Below are 23,054 nucleotides of genomic sequence, written 5' to 3'. Positions count from 1 at the left end.
AACAAAATAATGAAAGTTTCTCAAACATTATAACGTGTAGGTACTTTATGAAACGGAAATCGTTCAGCCTGTAGATAGGTGATACGATAAAAAGCATAGTTAAATAAAATGCATTTAAACGCAGCAAGAAAATCGAGTGGCATAAGTATTAAGAAGTTTATTCGTATTCACATATTTGTCACCGTCAATCGCTTTTATTTTAATAATTTGTCGAATACGTCTCGAATATTTCGTAAATCGAATAAAAATAAAAATTGTATTATTATTCACATCGGTTGAATAATATTGTGATTTATGAGATTCAAAAAAAAAAAATTGCTCCTAATCGATTTGTTTGGGTGATTTTATCGGCTATGAAAAAAATTCTCGATCTTCGACCTAATTCGTATCGGTGACTCGCGGCCGACACGGGACTTGAGCTGTGACGTGCACTCAGCCCAGTAGGGGTTCATAGCCACAAGGCTCCAATGGTGTCAGTTTCTGTCACACGTATAGCATAAACTTTGTCTATATGAGAATTAAGAATATCGAGTAATAATCTGCATATTATAATTGAAGCATAAAAAATTGTTTCTTAACATTTTTTGTATTTATAAAATCCTTGTGCTTCCGACCGCTGACACGTATTATAAAGCTCTAAACTCAAGAAAACATTAAACTGAGCTTCGAAATTTTTATCCTCCGTATGATGAAGATGTAGATAGTTTTATCTGTGACGCAATAGTGCATGCGATTTCAAGAGCACTTGACTTCACGCAACGTATCAGTAAGTAACTAGCAAAATGCACACAATTTTAGTATAATGGATTTGTGAAATATATTTTATGAAAATAATTCAATAGATGCGAGTTTTACAACTTGTTCTTTGCTCTGAAAACATAAACACTATTGCCAGCAGGCCTTAGAAAAAAAATACCATTTACTGTTATAGGAATATTAAATGTATGATCGATTGGCTGTTTAACTTTATAAAGAATTTAAACTTATTCAATTATTCTGTTAATTATTCTATTATTTCATTATCTGTTTAAACGTTATACAAATTTAAACGTTATTCAACTTATGCGTTAAAAATTTGCAAGTACAAATCTTTCAGCGGAAAAGGGCGTTTTCCAAACTTGGTAGAATAAAAAAATAAATATCAAACGTCTAGCACATCACAAGAAAGCTTAACTGCAGACCTACAGTGTTGTCGAAGAAGACGTCACAATGTAGTTTTTAAATCGTAAACGATTTAACTGTCCCTAGTACCCAATATAATACAATGATAAAAATTATATTGTTTTTATTCTTTTCGGGGTCTCGTTGAGTAGTTTGTCATTAGTTTGGCTGCTTTTGAATGAGCCCAGAGCTTTCCACGCGTATTCAGAGTGGCGTACTAATATAATGATATCGTAGGCGGCGGACACATCGGGTCAACAATATATCTACGGTTATTACTGCTAAGGCTTAGGTTAGGTCAGGTTAGGCTAGGTCGGATTAGGTATATATGGCGCATACGTCTATCTGGGCCAGATGGTGTGGAGGCGCAGGCTGCATCACGTATTGCGGCAGCCACGTGGACGCCGGGATCGAGTATCCGTGGGCAGGCAACGCCTGCGTGGTGTAGTGCCGGCCGACGTACTGCGCAAGTGCGGTGGCCGGTATGACGTGCGAACCGGCCGACCCGGTCAGACCGTTGTGGGCCGCTTCGTATCCGACGTGTGAGCCCTGCAACATATAGTGCTGTACCGGAAACCGTACACATCCGCCATTCTGTCAAACAACAACAACAACAACAACAAAATTACACGAATAGAGTTTTATTAAGATTTAAGTATAATACATAGCAAATGCACAACAATAATAACAATATAAATGGTCATGTAAGTTTGGGCCCGGATGTCGACGCTCCGTTTGGTGCTCTGCGAATGTCACTGAGAACGTTTTTTAAAAAAATTGCCTCTATACTTAATGAATAAAAATCACAACAAAACGTCGTGTAAACAATGAACGCGCTAAACCGCGTGATAATGTTAACATCAATTCGGTCAATATTTATTTGATGTAAGTCTGACAGTAATTTTAATTCGTGTGGGATTGAAAGACATTTTTAACTAGAAAACATTGTTGTTTTTTTTTTTTTTTAAACATTGTTAAAAGAAAGTTATCAACATCCTGGCCTCAAAGTTAAATAAATAATACAACTAATGTAAGTAATAAACGATGTACAGGTTGGGCGGACTGATCTCGTTAAACGTAATATAATATAATAATAATAATAATAATATGTTTATGTGGGTAGTGGGTCAAAGATCGGTCCTTGAGAGGACGTCATGCCGTGCAACTTAACCTATTTTCAAGGGAGGAGTGTTTTTAAGAAAAATAATCGTTAACACTTTTGGTTGATGCGTGATCACTGAATTAAATTTATAACAACTCTTCAACACAAATCAACATATAATGAAATCATAAGAATTATTATTATACAATTGTCACACTTCTGCAAAGCTGTAGCAGATTGTTACAATTTGATAAATCAACTCAATAAGTTCTATATTATATTTAATTAATAATAATAAAAAAAATATTATAAATTTACAAACGTCTATACGCATTAATTATTAAAGACCTATTTGTATTGTGTAAAGGATGAAAATACTACTCGGCAAATAAATGTGCAATTTAATTTGGCTACTCTATTATAAATACTATACATATCGAGTGGTGTTGGTTTGCACAAACATGGTTATTTGGAGTTCATTTGACGTCCTAGTAAAGCGTGTAAATACTCTATTGAAAATTAGATTATCCCGTCGTAAGGCGCACAGTTTTGGATGTCATATTTACACACACGGTGTTAATATTTATAACCCCATAATATTATTATAATTTATAATTTTAACTTTAGCGATATTTTAGAATATACTTTTTAGAGCAGATAATTATAATATGCTTTACTACTAAACCTATTAAATATGTATGCAGTAATGCCTTAAAAGTGACACCATCATAATATTATGCTCAGAAAAATCGTAAATTCTAATCTTTTTGATATTGGCCTCAGAATATGAAAATCATTATTTAAAAAAAAAAACTTTCTGTTTTAGTGTTTTCCTTAAAGCCATTAGTACTCATGTAAGTCCTTAGCCATTTATTAAATAAATCATATGACCATCAGTGTTTTTAAAAATATTATGTTTTTGATTGAAATAATTTCATACATTTTTGGAAATTGACCTCGCTATACAAGTTATCAACAAGCTTGCTCGTAATATTTATAAAATCTTGAACAGTTATTTTATATTTAACGATTTTTCGAGTAAGATATAAAAAGGGGTACATTAGTATCATAAATATATAATCTAAAATACGCCTTAAAAAAACGAGAAAAAATTCTAAAATAAACCATAAAAATGCAAAAACCATAAAGTGTAAAAATTGTATAAGTATATTGAATCATTAGGCCATGAAACGATTTTCGATGTAAGCAATAACTATTTTTTATACCAAACACTAAAATATGAAAAATTATATAAATTCTGCAATAATATTTTACTAATAACTTTTAATTGTTCTACCGACATCGCATCGTGATTTGAATGGTGTTATACTTTATAAGTTCGTTAAACAGTCTTAAATGGTTAAGACTTTGATATAATTTCTATAGAACTTAAATGAAATCATTAGTATTAGTTTACAATTTTGTTGTATTATATTAATGTTTATTTTTGATGTAAAACTGAATATTAAGACACTAAATACAATAGGCTGTAATGTGTATAACAGTGTTGCTGTTGGTCATTTTTAAATTATCTTCTATTAAAACTGTTAAGTTATAAAACTGTAATCAATAATTTCAAGTTATAATTTAAATGTATATTATGAGTGACAATGTCCAATATAATAATACATGTATTGTATTTAAGGAATCATCATTAATAGTCTGACCAACTTATGACGATACTGAAAAAAATAAAGTAAATATCGCATAATATTAAGTGAATACAGAATAGATACATTGCACTTTAAGGATAATAAATTTTAAACTCTAATGTATCGGTCATTGTGTATGAGGAAATTAAATGTTTAAAATTGAAAGGATCAAGTATGGGATTTCGAGTTAAAATCTATTTAGATGGGTACTGTGCGTGATAAGGGTGTAATATATTATAAAGTTCGAAACGTACTTCCGATTCTCTCCACAAACGAGAGTCTGATCTATAGCTGGGGTTTCTCTTCTTTTGACCACTGTCGGCGAATTTGACAAGCAACGGTTCTTTAGATCCCGGCAACGGATTGCCATTGAACATTTGAATGATTTGTTCACACTTTTCTTTAGAGTCCATTCTGAAAATAAATAAACGAACAAATTTTAAAAATGTCTTGGCGAGAGTAAGCTCAAATATTTTCTATATCGATAATACGTATTATTATATAATTTACCTAGCAAATCCGACTCCTTTGCTGACCATATTTGCATCACGTAAAATCCTAGTCGATACTACCTGACCAAACTTCGATAATAGTGTATCCAAATCGTTCTCTTTGAAATTCGGTGGCAAGTTGGCTATGTACAAGTTGGTCGGATCCTGTTCTTGCTGCTAATAAAATTAAACCATACAATAATATTATTTAAAAAACTTATTTCTCCTTGAATAACGTAAAAACAACCAAACAGTAAAAAAGAAATTTAATATTCATTATCGTTATTGTGTAATGTCCTCTCTTTCCTGCATAAGTGATCACACGCATAGGCTTGTCTGTGCGTGTATGCGAGTAAGTATATGTTGTATCCTCTAACACAATAAAAAAAATCCTCGATACATATAGGTATTATTATGTATTAGTGAAGGGACGGCGGACGTGTCATAATATATTGTTATGATTTACGCACAGGAGAAACAAACTAAAATATACACTAAACACATTGCAATATAATAGTGTAAGGGAAATAAATTGAAAGCGAAACACTACAGTTTATGAGTATTTCTTGTTGCTAAAAGATCAAAACGCAAAAAAAACTCAAAAACAAAAAAAAAAACGCTCAAACGCAAGAAGACGGATAGAAGAAAGTGTAATAGCTTAAGGATTGCTGCAGGTGGTCCACTGACACGAATCGCGTCACTGCAGTCGTATAATAAACAATAATATTAACAATAACATTATGTTATTAAGGCATAAATGTCTTATGGCAAAACACATCCACCAACGAGGAACAAACATGTATTATTATTTTTGCTGCAGAATCGTCTTAGCGTGCGCACAACAGTTGTTCAGGCGTTTTCGGACGTGGTGTAATTTTACATTATGCGGTATATGGCAATAAGTTTTATAATCCCATGGCCATTAGTCAAACACAATCGCAAAGACAATATTATCATTAAGCGGCGCGCACACAGAAAACGGAAGCGAACGCATTGACAATAAAACAGAGGCGTAGGCGGGGAGGTGGCCCGAGAGACAGGGAGAGAGAGAGATTGTAAACCGCGGTTTAAATGTCTACTCATACATCGCGGGCGTAGTATTAACGATGACGACGTCTATAAGTAGATTTAGCGTTTCAAAATTACTCAAGAGGTTTTGAAACTATTGATTTTTAAGCCGGGCTTGCTGTTTTCTTTATTCTCCTTGCCCCGCTCGTTGCCACCATACGGCGTTTTGTGATTCTAACAAAGGGCTGCGGCTTAGAGTTTGATTTCTGAAAATATTGCGAATATAAAGTGTACATGACCCACGACAGCCGTCTTGGGAGATCGTTGAGATAAAGAGTCTCAAACATAATATAATAATATACTCGCGAAGGGTACCTACCAGTTTCGCAAATGAAAATCCACTACTTTGCTGTAGTGTAAGTATATTCACCTAATTCGTCTAGTCCATCAAATTAAATTAAACTATCGACCGTTCGGACTTGCGTGTATTTCTACAGCACAGATGTGTTCAATGCAATAGCTGTGTAGCCTTTATATCTATAGCCGATTAGGACCGTCACGAGATCAAAACTCAAATTTCAAGAGAATTCCGTAAATCGATTTATTAAATAATATAAATTCCCACGGAGTAGAAAATAACATTTTTCAAATATATAATCATTGTTTAAAGATACTCCGAAAACAAACCTATAAAAGCTACGTTAGCGTTTCACTGTTTATCTCAAAGTATATATAAATGGATTACGACAGTGCGGCGTTCTGGGGATTTTTTTTTATGTAGGCGGATAGAAAAATTGATTGAAAAGTTTTCTGCGAGGTCGTACACACTACCACTACCACAGTCACAATAGAATATACGTTTAATCTCAATAAAATATATTATTTTCATCCTAGCCTTATATTTGAAAAAAAAATTGAATTGTCATTTATTGAAGTGAAAATATGTCGATTTTTCTTTTAAATAGCTGGTAATTGGTAAATAATAAAAAATATCGAATGGCTCATATCATATTATGAAGCATATTTACACGGCTGTTTTAGAAAATTCACCATTATTTCATTTTTTTTTTTTATGTTCAGAATTAATGACGGTTTGAATGTCAAAGTAAATTAATGTAACAAACTTTTCAAATGGTCGATACTCGATAGTCAGTAAAAAAATACGGAAAAGGACAACGAATTAAATATTATTTGTCAATTATCACAAAATACATATTAATTAATATTTGCCTCTTACAGTGTAGTGCATACAACATTCAAAAAAAAACTCTATTATCAAAATCACCAACTATTTAGGATTATAAAAAAGGTCATTTGTGGTATATATCTCCCACATCCTCCCCCACGAGAACGCCCATGGGTTACGAGTGCAAACGTCAATACATTTTATTATTTTAACTACTTAAAATTACATTTGGACTATGTCAATACATTTTTAAGTTAATTAGATTATAGAAACAGACAAACCCTAATAAAATAATTGCCAACTCGTGTATTAAAGCAGTTTAAAGTGTTCGTAAATGTGACGAGTAACAAAGTTAAAAAAAAAAATGGTTTCAATTTCAACATAAATTACTACCATCTGGTTAAATTCGTTTAGACCGATACCGAGTAACCTTCGGAATGACAGTAATTATGATAAAATAAGTATAAAAAAAACATCGTCGAGCATAATAATTTGAATTTCACGACAACTGTCGACATGTTATTAGGAAAATTACAAGTTTTACAAGACAATACCGTTCAAAACGAAATTTAACTCGAGTCAGAAAAACAATAATGTATTTTTTAAGAGGAAAAGTTTAGTTCAATTTCAAACTATTGCTCAATTTAAACGATTTAAAAAGGTATCGTACATCATGTAAAACATAATTTTTATTTTTGTTTTTTGTTTTTGTGCGGCAGTAAAGCAGTTTATTTGTCCACGTTAAAAGTGAGGCAAATTAAAATTAATAATTTGTCAACAAAATAGTTCTCGTCATTCTTGTTATTTCTTAAGCTTTATATAATAGGTAGTTGAATAATTTAAAATAAACGTTCGGTAATAATGGGTTTTTAATGTGTATCCATTAAAATATAATAAATGTTCTTTTTTTTTATATTTAATACCACAAAAACCTCAGAAAGACACACACAACTCAAACATCGATACTAAAAAATAATCGGTATGTTAAAATATTTAGAAAAATATCGAATATCATTATGTTTTTACAACTCAAAATGCTCGACTACCACCATTATAAATTACAGGTTGTCGGTGGATCGAATATAATATACAATGGTTTTGTCTTTTCATAAAAATTCGTAGATAAAAACATATAATAAATTGTACGTGGTATTTTTTTTCCGAACAATGTCCTAATGCATTCCGGTCGTACAATTACATAAATCGATTTTTTACGTATACGTCTCTTTATAAAATAACGATGACGATTATATCAATACGGATATAGGCAATACTATAGAATATATCCGCGAGCGTGAGTCATCCACTTAAATGACGAATGCGACTTTAGACGTTCGAATCGAAAAAAATACACACAATATTATACCCACAGTAATAATATGTAGACAACTACTACTGCAGACGTCTACAGATAAGTGTCCAAAATGACTCAAAATATCGGTCGATCGGCGGCGATGATGACACCACGTTGACGCGTGTTTCGGCGACACACACACACACACGTCGAGGATAAGTATCCGACGATAAGACGAATTACAAAATGACATTACTGTATCGAATAACATTGCCAATGGTCTGGTTACAACCCGCACCCATACCGGCCGGCGCGGTGTTTAGGGGTTATCTGTATGCGGTCACCGTACGGTGTTATTATACCGGATAGGCGCGTGCACTAAATACACTGAAAACCACTTAGGGACAGAGTGGGACACATTGTCGGAAACACAAATAAAAGTACAAACATACATATATATATATAAAGATTAAAGACGCGTCGAGAATGAGGTATACGATATTATTATTTTTCGGGAAACCAACCACCACCGGCTGTATAGGGTAGGCAAGTACACGATTTTATTGTTATTATATTACACTATCGCGGTGGTTATATACGAGTGGGTACGTAGTAGAATAGCGCGTGTAACGTATTCTATGTATAGGTACGCCCACCCTGGAAAAAAAAATGGGCCAAAAATGTTTAATTTGTTTTTTTTTCTCTCGTTTCACAACGCCCGACATAGGTAATAACAATAATATAATATAGAACAACACACGCACAGACACAAGCACGGACACTGCAGATATAATATTATAGGCTCACACTGTATAATAACAATAATAATACCGATAAACAGATACAGCGTGTACATTCACATGTGGTTGAATGTATGTAACGATATGGACGCACGACAATATTATGTTTACGTATATTATTGCTGTGAGAAAAACGTAAAACGAAAAAACATATTAATATTACACTATTACATACTGTTTGACAGCGACAGAGTTTTTAAAAATAATCAGTGTATAATATATAGTATAAATAATATTCATGCAACAAACGTACAGTGGCCGCTCTACGTTGAACTGGAATACCCACTTTAGCCATTTGGGCTTGGACACCTTTTGCTTGGAGACCTTTGACCGCGGCATCAGCGCAAGTGCCCGACTCGAAGTCGACAAATCCGTAACCTATATCACACCAAAAAACACACAAAAGAATAGCGTTAGAGTCGAAGGGTCACGGAACTAGGGACTTATATTGACGAAGGGATGACGTCTGTTGTGAAAAAAAACGAATAATTTCAATAATAGTATATAGGTAACGACGTAAATCTTTTTCTTCTTTTCTTCTCCTTTCACCCTTCGCTCCCAACTATATGAGGTCAGCCACGCTCGAACTACACCTCCATATAATGCTCTACTATCTCACACGGTTCTTCTTTACTTATACCAGCTATTCTAGTGTCATTCTCTATTCCCTGTCTACCCATCTCTTCTTCGGGTAATCCCCTCCCTATCTTTCCTTCTGCATTAATTTCTATTGCTATGCACACTATATCCGGGCCACATCTTCTAATAACACGGAAGAGCCATCTCAGTTTGTTCACTGTAATTTCGTCTAACATTTCACCACTTCAATAATACACTCACCCTAATTAATTAATTCCTTACTTTATCGTGACGAGTCATTCAACACATCACTCTAAGTATTATCATATTTTCTACATTCGTCTTCTATTCTCTGTTATTGTCCCCGACATTCCGATCCGGACTGGTCTTCAAGCAATAGCTTTTTAAAATATACATACTATTTAATGTTGAGGTAAAAAATACTAGTCTGACCGCCACATCCATCCACTGATAATTCTATTTCGTCCTCAAAAACACCATTATTTATTGCACCACCTTAAGTACCTACCTATTAGGATCACACACTACATCATCTCCCACCCTCAATACATGCCTTTCCCTATACATTTCTCGCTTACTTTCTCCGAAATCATACACATTCATCTCTGTTTTAATCCCACTTATCCTTATAGTCACTCCCCTTCGAGGTAGCGACGACAAAAAAAAATAATATTATACAATACGTCGCTCGTACACTTGTTGGTGTTCTTGTCCAATATCGCTTTAGTTGAAACTATGTTGCCGTATCTAAAATGGAGAAAAAAAAATAAAAAACATTTTAGATAAAATTCTACTGTATCAATGTAATAGTCTTAGCACATCAAAGTTATACAGTATAATAATGTAATCTGTTATAATGTCATGTCGTGTTGTGTGTGCAGCAGCAGAGCATATTAATCAAGACGCTCTGCGAGCACGCAACGAGTGGACCCGGTGGGTGGATAAAACAGACCGTGCTATCGCCCAAGACAGACTACGCTAAATCTATGTGTACAATTCATTATAGTTTGTACATAACTGTCGTCGAATGATGAAAATAATAATAATATGAATAATAATGAATAATATAAAACGTTGATACAATATTTGTTCAAAAAAGCGTATACGGGTGAGTGGGCGGGGTAAGAGACTTCCAATATAAAGTTTAAAAACCGAGCGAGGATTACATCCGCACAAGCAATCCTTATAAAACGACAAAAAGTTTGAATAAATCAAAGTCTTACAAATATACCCTTATACGTAGAACTTAAAACTACGGCTGCTATACATGTAGATACATGAAAATCAGGTTGAATATATGCGTATAACATGTATATAAATATATATTTATATTCAAAAATAAATTGACGGTAACCACTAACCACGGAATATCATAAAAAAACATTTTGAAATGAACAAAGTCGTTCGTCTTTGTAACGGCAACAAAAATCAAAGTACCAACCGATTAAAATAAGTTTTTTATTCATCTCTTTTAAAGGCTTTGTTATACGTGATTACTTTTGTGGTTAAAAGTATTTGATTTAATATTATATATATATACAAATATAATATATTTACTGTAAGGCTCATTGATTTCTTTAATGAGATTTTTCTTTTATGTATAAAATACTTTTTGCAAGGAACTAGAAACTTACCTAATATTATTTAATGATAAATAAATGAACACATCACAGTAATAAGTACGTGGAGCCATTTTTTTACGCACCGACTATTTGAAATTATATATTAATACTTCGAATTAAATCGTGGTCTTTATCAACATGTTTAAAATATGTATAAGAATTTTTAATTTTTAAACAGGAATTAATTGAATTAGGTAAATAAATTTCACAGCATAAATGTATAAACTTGTCTTTGTAAAACTCATTACATAATCATTAATTTTGTGTGCTTGTTATTTCAATAAGGAAAATAGATGTATTTTATTTATGTGTATGTATGATATATGTAATATAATATTATTTTCCAAATAAGTATATTTTAAATTAAATAAATATTACTTTGTAACTTGAGAGAATGTACTATTTATTATGTATAGTAATTATTTATTTGAGACATTGATTTTTGTTGAGCTAAAGCCTAGAGAACAATAAAGTATAAGCGGATTTCAATGAAATTCAATACGCTTGAGGTTGAACAATATATATTATGAAATTGCGCAAAATACAAAACATTTACACACTCACATAATAATATATAAGATAATATATCGACTTGAGCGAAAAGATGCAAGTCACAAAATGTTTTGAACATTGTAAAATCGTTCTTAACTTACATAATACACATGAACTTTAATAACAAAATAAAATGTACCCGGTATATATATACATACATAATATTATACCAATACACTGCTTTAGAGCTTAGAGTAAAAGTAAATTGTATTGGTGAACGCTATTGTGTAACTTCTAGCTAAAAGTTTGAAAATAAAATTTAAAAAAAACATATAATTTCGCAGAAATTTAAACTAAAAATGTCGAAAAAGAAAAATTATGAATTTTTATTTCGGAGATTTTTAGTTTTCGGTAAGAAAAATAATGGAGATCATCGAATATATTTTGCAAACCTCAGCTATTAAAATTGAAAGTTAAATACATTTTTAACCACACTATTTTCATGATGTCGACGAATTTCATTAAAATTACAAATTTAAACTTCATTAAAAATGTGCTTATGTATTTTCGATATTTTTAATTTGCTACAAGTACAGCTCACGGGGAAGCTTGTTATAAATGCATTTTAATCCAGTAGATCATTTTTTTCAACTTCCCTGTTTCTCCCAATTATTTTTAAAAGTTCAAACTAGATCCAATTTGATACTAGAAACAAGTAAAATGTTGAAAATTTAATAAATTGTACTGATTCAAAAGGTAAAAGACAATGAAAGCCACAAAAAAACCACATTATTTTAAGGAACCCATACATTCGTAGCTATGCTCAGAATCTATAAAAGGCTTCAACTTTCACCGAGCGTAAGTAGGTAATTGTTTGAACTCGTTAACAGTGATAATTTGGAGATATTTAATCTAAAATAATATAATATACCTGTTTTATATATATATGTTTTACACAATCGCAATGGTATCATATAAAGTATTATTTCTATTGAAAACACCAATACCGACGTATACACCTTGAAATTTATATTCAGATACTATTGTCTATCACTATATTATAGTGGTAATGAAGAATATGATAACGTAATGTATATAATCAGTGCCATACGATACGATGTTAGAACAAACTAATGAAAACAATTTATACGGATTTTACAATTCTGAATCAACAAGATTTCTCTAGTAGGTATACCTAGTCAAAGTTGTAATAATAATACATAGGTACAAGATTATGATTGAGTACGTCCTGCATTTTTCATTGTCATATTAAAAATCCCCTTGTTTGAGTTTTAGGATCGATAACAGTATACGCTTCAACGATATGATACCTATGCTAAATACTTAAAGCGTGTAGTGTTGTAATATAATTACGAACGCTTTGAATATTTTCAAGACAGTTTATTTTTTCATCCTACTATAATAATTATACTACAAATCAAAGCGTTTAAACACCACTTAAATGTCGAGTGTCACACTCAACGTAAACTTGTGAATCGATCGGTTTCATATAACGACGTGTATTCCTTTGACATTTTTGGAGGAGAATAATGTTTAAAACGAAATTCCAATAAATATATCGTATATTTTGTATTAAGCGAGACCCAATAATGTTTTCATGTATTAAAAGGAATAAAAAGTAATTTTACAGAAAAATCAAGAATTGTTTTTGGGCAAACCGGGTTACTGCATACCAACAGCATTGATAGTAGGAGTATTTTCGCATAGGTAATCCTCTCCCAGCCCACGACTGCACGTCTACCACACTTGATATAATTACTGATTATGTAATATAAGTATTGAGTTCATATAAATTGCATATTATTATTTACATACTCAACACATGCCACTCGTATTGCACTGCGCACAGACTCAATATAACTTCAATCATTATATTTACTATTACACTCACTGCGAACACATGGTGATCAAATCCTTGTCCATTGTGTTTTGGTTCAATCCGCGTATGTAAAGATTGGTCTTGGACAACTGCTGTGCCGGCGCGGCTGATTGACATTCAGATGACGGCGAACTGGTGGTCGGCTGATTAGACGATTGCAACGATGCACCGCCGTTGGTGTTGGAGCTCGAGCTGCTGTTGGTGTTGGCTGGCGACGATGCAGTAGGTATCCTGTTGTTGCTGTTGGTGTACTGTAAAAAATAAAAAAAAAACAAACAAATTCGTTACTATCATATCATTAAATTACCGAACAAGAGTTCCGTATTAGAAAACCATCAACATAAACTCGTAAAAATAAGTAAATGTAAGTACTATTTTGGAAAACCAGAAACACGAGTATACAAGTAGGTAAGTGGGATTCTTTAAAAAAATGTTTCGTATTCCTTACGTTCAATATACCAGTAATATATTTTTCGCAGATCGACGAAGTAATATTAATAATATTATGTCCGCACCCTAAATATTGATTTCGATATTATTATGAGGAAGGATTATGTTTTTCAGCCAAAATTGAAAACTTATCTAGTAGGTATATATATATATATGTTATATGATGTATATTGTATATGATTAGAATATAATATGTGATATCCATGGTTTGATGTTGGATACTAATAATGTAAGTTGATATTAAACTAATATTGTTTTATACAAGTTGAATTGTTTATTTTATGAATTATTTTCTATTCTGAATTAGGAGGCAAGTACCTACTTTTAGTTTATGCAATAATTTTTTGTTTTCTATAGGAGCAATTTTAAGAAAAGGCTAGGAAGGTAGTAAAAATGGAAAAAATATATATGTTATGTATATGTACAGTGTACACATTTAACAAGGGCTTTGCGAAGGTGAAAAATTGAACAAATATTATTACATTAACTGAAAATTGAAAAAAAAACCTAAACTATATTTATAAAAATGTACAGATCTACTACAATGTACCGAATTTGTTTTTACCGGTAAGCTCCGAATCCCTATATAATACACAATAATACACACTATATCATTGTGTTATTATTCCTTGGCACTAAAAAGGCGAACTAAAAGTGTGAAGACTGGAATGAAACGTGCGGGTGCAGGGTCTGCCTACGGTTAATAAAAAAGAAAATCCGTTCAACTTTGTCCGTGTTTTTTTGTTTCGAAGCACCGCTGTGGTGGTAGCGTATGCCATAACACACGGAGTATAATACTATTATAATACACCCCGCACACATATTCTTACGATATAAGTACGTGTTTTATATTCGTTCGTAACAAACTCGCATAATTCGGCTGTACACCGTTGTTTCCGTCCATCTGTCTGAAGCCGCTTGTAAAATAAAAACTCGTACACTGACACAGGCACAGACACACACACACGCGCGTATTGGAGTCGACGACGAACGGAAAACAAAATAGGCAAAGTTTTCTTTTGAAACTCAACGACCTGCAGTTGTGTATTATTTTGCGGTGCGTATACAATAACGTACCTACAGCATATATTATCATGTGTAATATTATACCAACTGTATAATATATAGTACAGAGTTCAAACCAGGGTTTGAAACCGATTCAATCAATTTCGGTTTCAGTTCCAATTTTATATATCGGTTTCTCAATTTGTCAATATCAGTATATTAAGAAATGTCGGTTTCGGTTTTGATTTTTTTTACCATTTTATAATTTTAAAAAAACTGATTTTCAAGCAGACTCTAAATTATAATTGAATATTTTTACTATACTTGTAAAATGTTTGATAAAAATAAGAAAATTGTTTTACTAGAAGTCTCAAAAACTGCTCTTATAAATAAGCAAAAATGACTCAAAAAACTCGAAACATTTTAAAGTCATATGTTGTTTCCAACAACTCTAAAATGCCCTAAAAAAATTAAGAAACTGATCTGAAAACTAAACATTTCATAAAATTCAAGAAAATGCGTAATACATTTTTATATTCTTATTTAAAAGTACATAAAACAAATTTGTGACAATATGAGCATCGGACAGTACACTTTGGAAAACAATGCACAGTGCATTGAAATCCCAGCCCTAATAATAACGGTTTCGATACCAGTCTATAATATTTTTGGTCTCGGTTTTGGTTTTAATACCGGTTTCTTTTATTTTTCCTGTTTCGTTTTTGATTTTGTTTTCGGTTTCGGTTTTTAACGGTTTATACCAGTTCAGAAAACGGTTTTGATCCCTGTTTCAAATCCTGGTTCAAACGTTCAGTGCAATAATATTGTGCAAGGTCAGCGATAAATCACTAATACTGCATATGCTATACATAATTATTATTGTTGTGTACAGGTATAATTTAGGTATATCTTATCGCTGTGCTCAACATAGGTTTTAACTATGTGTGTTTCGTTTTATTTGTTTTTTTTTTTCAATAATTAATATTTGTTTTTTTCCTTATCGATTTTATTTATATAACATTGCATCTCACGATATCGCGCCGTACCTATACATACACGATTTTCGTCGACTCACTCGGCTAGATTAGGTTTTTTTTTACCGAGTCCGAGAGTAGTGCACGTGCACGTACGAATGTATTATATACACGAGCGGTCATCAAACGGTCACCGGACCGCAATAATGACGACAATACAAAGAAAACCGATAAAAGCCAAACAACGACCATCGTACGTACGTAGCGTATGCATAATATAATGGTATGTAAAAACCTGAATACGACGACAATATTATTATTGTTGCTTTACGCTGAATATTTTATCCTATTGTTTTATTGGGGCAGTGTGATGAATGGATTCGAAAAATATAACGAAAGCGATTCGTGTATACAACAATAACGATCGTATTGTGTGCGAATCCTGCTACGACTTTTCAGCAAGGTTCCGAAAGTAATAGTCACTGCGAATATTATTATCACAACCACGGCGACCGCGGCGGTTGTCGGACTCGGTCGGCGATAAGACGAAATGGTACGAAATATCATATCGCGGCGACAATAAAAATCACTACACATCGTATTATAATTAACATTATTATAATAGTATGCACCACGCGTGTACAATTTAAACATTAAAGTACCACACACAAATGATAAATACACAAAATATACTGGACGATTCACCGAGCATATCACTTCCGTTTTTTATTTATCGGTTATTATTTGTATTGAAATTCTGATTTCCGGGGATTTTAAGACACGAGCATATTTTCAAACACTCGGATTCGTCATATTATATACCACCGGTTATGCAGCGGATTGCACCGCGTAGCGATAGCATAGCAACTCTATTCTCTTTTCAAATACGACATTGGCTTTATTCCCCACACAGACGCAATACGGTCGGATGACTTTTTTTCGCAGAAAACGTACCCATCACAGTGTTGTTATAAATCGGAATACGAAAGAGGAGATTTTGATGTGACAAAATATTACAGTCACATTTTATGGTCCTGGGCGAGCATATACTCGGACGTTTCGAAACTCAGAATCCAAACGACGAACATCGACCGAGGGAAAAAAACCGTCGGCGAGCTACGGCGTATTGAATCACCCTGTACGCGCACACGTACACGCCCGCAAATAATGATAAGTACACACAATTGGCGATAACGCGACACGGCAACAACAGCACACGCGTACAATGTGTAATCGTACACATTTTATATTATTATATATATTAATATGCCATAATGTATAGCCGGTTACACGAGGCGTGCGTGATTTATTATTTACAAAAAATACAGCGACGGGCGCAAAGTTCGTCCGCCGGGATGGATGGAAGTCGTAAAACGTTCGGCAGCAGTGCACGCCGCCGCCGCCGCCCGATTATAATATTATAATATTGTTGCGGTATGCGGAAACCGCGCCGGCCGCGAAACGAAAGCACTGGCGCCGCCGCCACAGCGCGTTAATAATATTATTATTATTATTATTATTATTATTATGATTGTCATTATACAGGTATTACAATATATTACACAGGTGTAAATTCGACCCATGGCGGCGAGGTAGTCGAATATTAAATGATACACTGTGCAGCGCGATCCTTTCATCACGAATTAACACACGACATTTTCTCGTTACGTTAATGACGGTTTTGGATTTTGGAAGCCCGCGATTACGGTAGCTCGTAATAATTACTACTCCTAACTCGAAACATGATTTTGTATCGTTACGATTTTCAAGTTTTTCTTTTACGACAATGTTCGTTTTTAATCTCATATTATTATTTCTGCTGAAGTACAATAGAATACTGAGAATTTCGATTTAAAAAAATCCAATATCAAACCAGTAGTCAGAAACATTTAAATTTATAATATGATCGGATGGAGAAGAGGTAAAATGTCGGTGCACGCTTCGCTCATCTAAACTCTTTCGTTACGTCAAACAACTTATTATTTTTTTATATCGAATTTCTGCGAATTTCTGGGAAAATATTCTGTTCAAGAATATAAAATTAAAAATGTATGCCATCATTTACAAAAGTAAGAACACAAATTATTTCCAACGTAATATTTAAGGTGTTCTTAAATGTTCATATTTTTTTCCGGATTATTTTCAATTATCTAAAACTAAATCATTTGTTACAAGACACATCCCTCGAAGTTGTTGATCGGAGAATTTTTTTTAAATAGAAAAAATATCTTCAGCCACGACACAAGTTAAAAAAAACATGTTATTGTAAAATCAATACACATTTATAGCACAGCTCAGAATTTAAGGCTAAAATATAGGTAGGTAGGAAAGCAATTTAAAAAAAAATTAAAGAATCACCTTATGTATTGTAAGTATATTATAACTTATAAGAGTATATAACAATTATAATAAATTCTGTCGGCGTATCGGGAAGTACAGTTGGCGCTGCACATTAAAAACGATAACGATGACTCATTTTAGCACAATAAAATTGCAGATTGTAAAATCACGTTTTCCCAATTTAATTGTTAAACATTTTTAAAAATTTTTTTTATCATTTATTTATTTATTATTTTTCATTACACTGAATTTAATTACTAAATAAATACACCTAATAATAATATGTTGACTTAAATAAAACCCAATCGTTCGTAATGCGACGTGATTTCGTAGCACATTTTATTCTCATCAATTATTAACCGTGGCCTTAATATTAGGCAACACAATGTTGGTTGATGGGTTGCAAGTAAATGCTTAAATGTGCTCTATATAATATCCAGTTCTAGTGTGTTGCGCAAACAAATTGTTTGGAAAAAGACAAGCAGTGCATATCATTATGGCTATACAACACTCAAACGGTATACCAACTAGAGTCCGCATATTGCAGCTTTCCACTGGAAATAAAAACATTTTTGCTTCCGCCAGATTCAATAAAGGTTCAACACTCGGATTGATTATAGTCAGCGGTTTTTCAAAGCGAATCGGTTAAATAATTTAAAATCGATACCTATAATATTGTAGTAATAACAAGTTGCATAAACGTCAGGCAAAAAATATCGATTTCGGCAGGAACCACAAGACTGAAACTTTTTCCAAATCTAGCCGGAGCATCCGGTGGCATCCGCGGCCAACCAACCACCCACCATCGGGTACACCCACATGGGCGACGAGCGAGTTCAGTTACACGTCATCATCATAACAGTATAATATAATATGGCGTTATAATTAGAGCCGCCGAGCGTGATGTACGCGCTGTGCTTAAGACACCATATTATATACATATTAGATACGTTTTACGCGGTCGAGCGTAATTATATTATTATCTGCAGACAGGGCTCGTTGGACCAAATCGGCGTGTGGATTATCGTCGTGAACCGGGTCGTTTTCTTGAAATATATACCTAGGCAATCGGTTATAGTGCTATGGTTATTAAACACAGTTGGGGTGTAACGGCCTGCAGTGTGTGCATTTAAATTGGGCGTGGCTGGGCGAGTTGAAGATGTTATTCTCTAACCGATGGAAACGAATTAGAAAACATTTAGAGTTAGGTATAGTATAGTTTATTAGTTTATTTTTATCTCAGTCAATTTAAGAGTTGTACCTACATAGAGACCAACAACAGGCAATTGACTTGGCACCTACTGAATTCGGATAGGTGATTTTTTTTAATTTAAATTATTTATCAACATTTCACACTTTTTGTTCGCACGTAATGCTTAATTAATATTATTATCGTTTACTTAAAATATTTTCAGTTTGAATGGATTTATAAGGTTTTTGGTGCACTTTTCGAGATATTATGCGAATTCTTAAGGGTTATAATGATTCTATGTCCACAGCCCAAAATGTATCAATAATTATTTTATTATATTTATTATTTAATTATTTATGAAGAAACGCGTACAACATATAAATTGTATTGACGTAACTCACTGTTCATTAATTTCATACAAATACAAATAAATTAAATTAAAAAGTTAAAATTAACTCAACTCGAGTTAAAACTTTAAAACTTTAACTTGTAACTCATTTATGCGCTGCAAAATTGAAATTAAGTACCCATACGACGCGTCGAAAACAATAACGCGCATGAAATCGTCTAACGTCCGCAGACATCGGTGCGTTAACCCAACAACGGTATATACCAGGAATAACCTAAACGTAAAAAAAAACAGCTGTAATCTGCGCGGTATATCTAATAATATATTATTTATGTTCAACTCTTTATAATGTGGTTCCGAAGAAAATATGTAGGTGTTACACGTGAGAGACCATATTATTACGAATATTATGCAGTGGAATTGCCGTTGCAGTATAGTTGCTGCGCAGTGACTATCGTTGGGTTTTCTCGGCGATTGAATTGTATTGTTTTTTAGAAAGCCTGATAATAATATAATTTTATTTGTAATATATAAAATACTCAAGTTTTACGATAAAACCCCAGAGGTCTTCGATTCGTTTATAGCCGCACCTTAAAAGGCGTAAAATGAAATATTGCGGTTTTTTTTTTAATAACCGAAACATAATATCATAAATGTCATACTTAACCTTTATTATTATTATTACATACTCAGGAATGTTCAACGAATACCAGCGGCGGTCGCCTATGACATTATTAGGACATTATATATACTTATAGGGACATTAAAATATGATGGTGTACGGATATATATATATATATTGTATATAGATAAGAATGTCACAAAAACGTTTGGAAATATAATACGAGTGAAACCAACACACCCAATTATTGTTGTGTATCGTTGAAAGCAAAGAATACTATACATTATAAAACATGGACACGGTCTTGACAACACCCGTTAGATTAGTGAAAATTTGTCGGAGAATTTAAACGAGAATCTTACAGTAGTGTCTACATAATTTAGTAAATACTGCATGCAGCACACACTCCTATTATGTGTACAAACAATGAAATTAAAAATGATTTAGACAGCCGTTCGAAAAAGCAACAAACCCACATGTATATGAAATCAAAGTAACAAAAAGGTCGTGAGAAAATTGGTTTTATATAAGTATACGTAGGTACCTACACACTTAATTCAAATCATACGCAAGATATAGATGAAAATTCAAATTGAAGAAAAATACAGGTAAATTATAAAAAATGATAATTTCAAACAAAATTGACCTAAAATAAAAAAAAAACGAATGTCGTTGAAAAAACCTGAACACCGAACTATAAGGTACCTACCGGGTACCATTACGTGTATACATGTGTAGTATAAAAGATAAATCGATAATAATATAAAATTAATATCATAATACATACAATATGCTACTGCCCGTACCTATACTGCGGTACATAATTTATGGCTACAAGAAGGATTGACTACATACCTAATACGAGTTTACCGTTCGGGAATCGCGATTCAGACACGTTTAGTAGTAATAATGGCCTTGGTTGGAATTTCGGAGACCGATATACAATATGTACGCGAGCACACAGACGCCGTCCGTTAACCCGACGACACATAATATACGGAATGCAATTTTTCGCAGCACGAGAATGGCGTTCGTCTTCCAATATAATGATAATAATAATGATAATAATAATATGGGAAACCAAATATTTTTAACGGTGCGGCGTCACGAATGGCATTTGAACGAGTCCCTCCCCACTCAAGCACCTACCAAGTGCGGCATAAATTTCACGCCCATACGAGTCATAATATATATATATATATTTCTGATGAGTGTTGTATGTGTGTGTGTGATGTATACAGCACTCACGTCTCCTCTCGTATAACAATCGTTCGTCAAAAATATAGGTATTTTTTTTTAAATTTTTTTTTTTTTTTTTTGAATAGTTCGTTAATAAATCCTCTCGAAGAGGATATTTTATTTTTGCTCGTAAAAAAAAAAAAGATATTATTTGTATGTGTAATATATATATATATATATATATAATGCATACAAAGTGACGTGTATACGCACGCGCATTCATATATAATAATGTGCACTAATTAATCATACTTCTTTTCCTATCCGGCGACGCCGCCGCCGAGGCATCGCCATTATTATATTTTATAATATTATATATTATGCGCACATTGAGGGGTGGAGGCGGCCGACGAATTCAGACCTGACAATGGCGCGTATATAAAGTACAATATATATGTATAATATATATGTATTACACGCGATATACAGTGCGAATCACCAAACATGCTCAACCCCCGCATCTACCCCCTCCCACCCGTTTAACCCTTAATATAATGCGCATTTGTTCAAAAATACCGATTTTCGGAATTTTTTAATATACCTATACCACCCGCCTCCTTAGTCTTGATTAAAAACTATATTTCGGGATACCAGTTTTTTTTTTTTCATACCACACATTAATAAGTCCTCTGTCGGGCTATAGGCAAAAATCGGAGCGAGGACGGCGATCGATTCACTGAGTTCAAAATATATTAATTTAAATATATTACGATGGGTGTGTATACAGCGTGCTCCGATTTCTGTATAACACACCCATACAGAGTGTGCTATACACTTATAAATCAATTCTACATAATACATAGGTAATATAATATCATATAAGGGTTGTATCGTCGTATTTGTGCTCGTCCACACCCACTCGCGGTCCAGCTTGATAAGCCCATACAATATATATATTATAATGCCTAAACTTTAAAAACGTCCATGTATACATAACTGTTTGAATACACTTAAGACATAAATTATTACAGTAATTCAACTTCTAGAATATACGCATACAAAGATTCTTTTATAGTTGCATAATATTTTAGTCATAAATCATTGATAATTATAGTATGAGAAACGATAAAATAACAATTTATTTTATATCCCGAGTTCAAGTATGTTAGCAAGTAATGTCTGTGGATGTCCATCACATTGAATGTATTTGTCGGTTTATTATGGCGGCAAAACACTCTGCATAATATTAAATTATACAGACCCACATTTGGGCCCGAACCTGTAGACTGTGAACTATTTTGGTGACCATATATTTTTCCAGCCCTTTGTGAAAATATTTTTTTTAATATTTCATTAGTGATTTCATGTTGATATTTTTTATCGTACAAACTTTCAACATTTTTCAACCAATGTACTATAAAAAATTCGTTATTATTTAACCAGAAGAAGTGATAAAATACGTAATACGTTTAACTCATTTGACATATGAATATATGAACAAAAATTTAAACAATATAAATTAAACAAAATTACATGTGGCTTATTTTATTTTAAATATACGTGGTGTGCAATACATTTTAAAATCGTGGGTACCTCGCCGTTCGCGTATATATGACAATAAAAATTAAAAGTTAA

At 32.8% G+C, this 23,054-nt stretch overlaps 1 protein-coding gene across 9 annotated transcripts in view; it reads right to left on the bottom strand.

The window, feature by feature from the left end:
- LOC111038847 (protein alan shepard) overlaps positions 1-23,054 on the bottom strand; it is a 122,049-nt gene that overhangs the window by 2,399 nt on the left and 96,596 nt on the right. For 8 of the 9 annotated variants that reach the window (XM_022322105.1, XM_022322103.1, XM_022322104.1 and 5 more), the window contains 6 exons: positions 13,321-13,559; positions 9,989-10,041; positions 8,948-9,072; positions 4,426-4,583; positions 4,170-4,329; positions 1,501-1,755 (listed from right to left, as the gene is read on the bottom strand). In XM_022322105.1, the coding sequence (XP_022177797.1) occupies positions 1,501-1,755; positions 4,170-4,329; positions 4,426-4,583; positions 8,948-9,072; positions 9,989-10,041; positions 13,321-13,559 (990 nt within the window). The remainder of the gene's footprint in view (positions 1-1,500; positions 1,756-4,169; positions 4,330-4,425; positions 4,584-8,947; positions 9,073-9,988; positions 10,042-13,320; positions 13,560-23,054) is intronic. The other variant, XM_022322102.1, reaches the window with a different exon arrangement.

The sequence above is a fragment of the Myzus persicae genome, unplaced genomic scaffold (genome assembly GCF_001856785.1).
Source record: "Myzus persicae strain clone G006 unplaced genomic scaffold, MPER_G0061.0, whole genome shotgun sequence".
Classification (NCBI taxonomy): domain Eukaryota; kingdom Metazoa; phylum Arthropoda; class Insecta; order Hemiptera; family Aphididae; genus Myzus; species Myzus persicae.
Note: the sequence above shows the minus strand (reverse complement) of the source record. Positions and strands in the feature narration are given on the sequence as shown.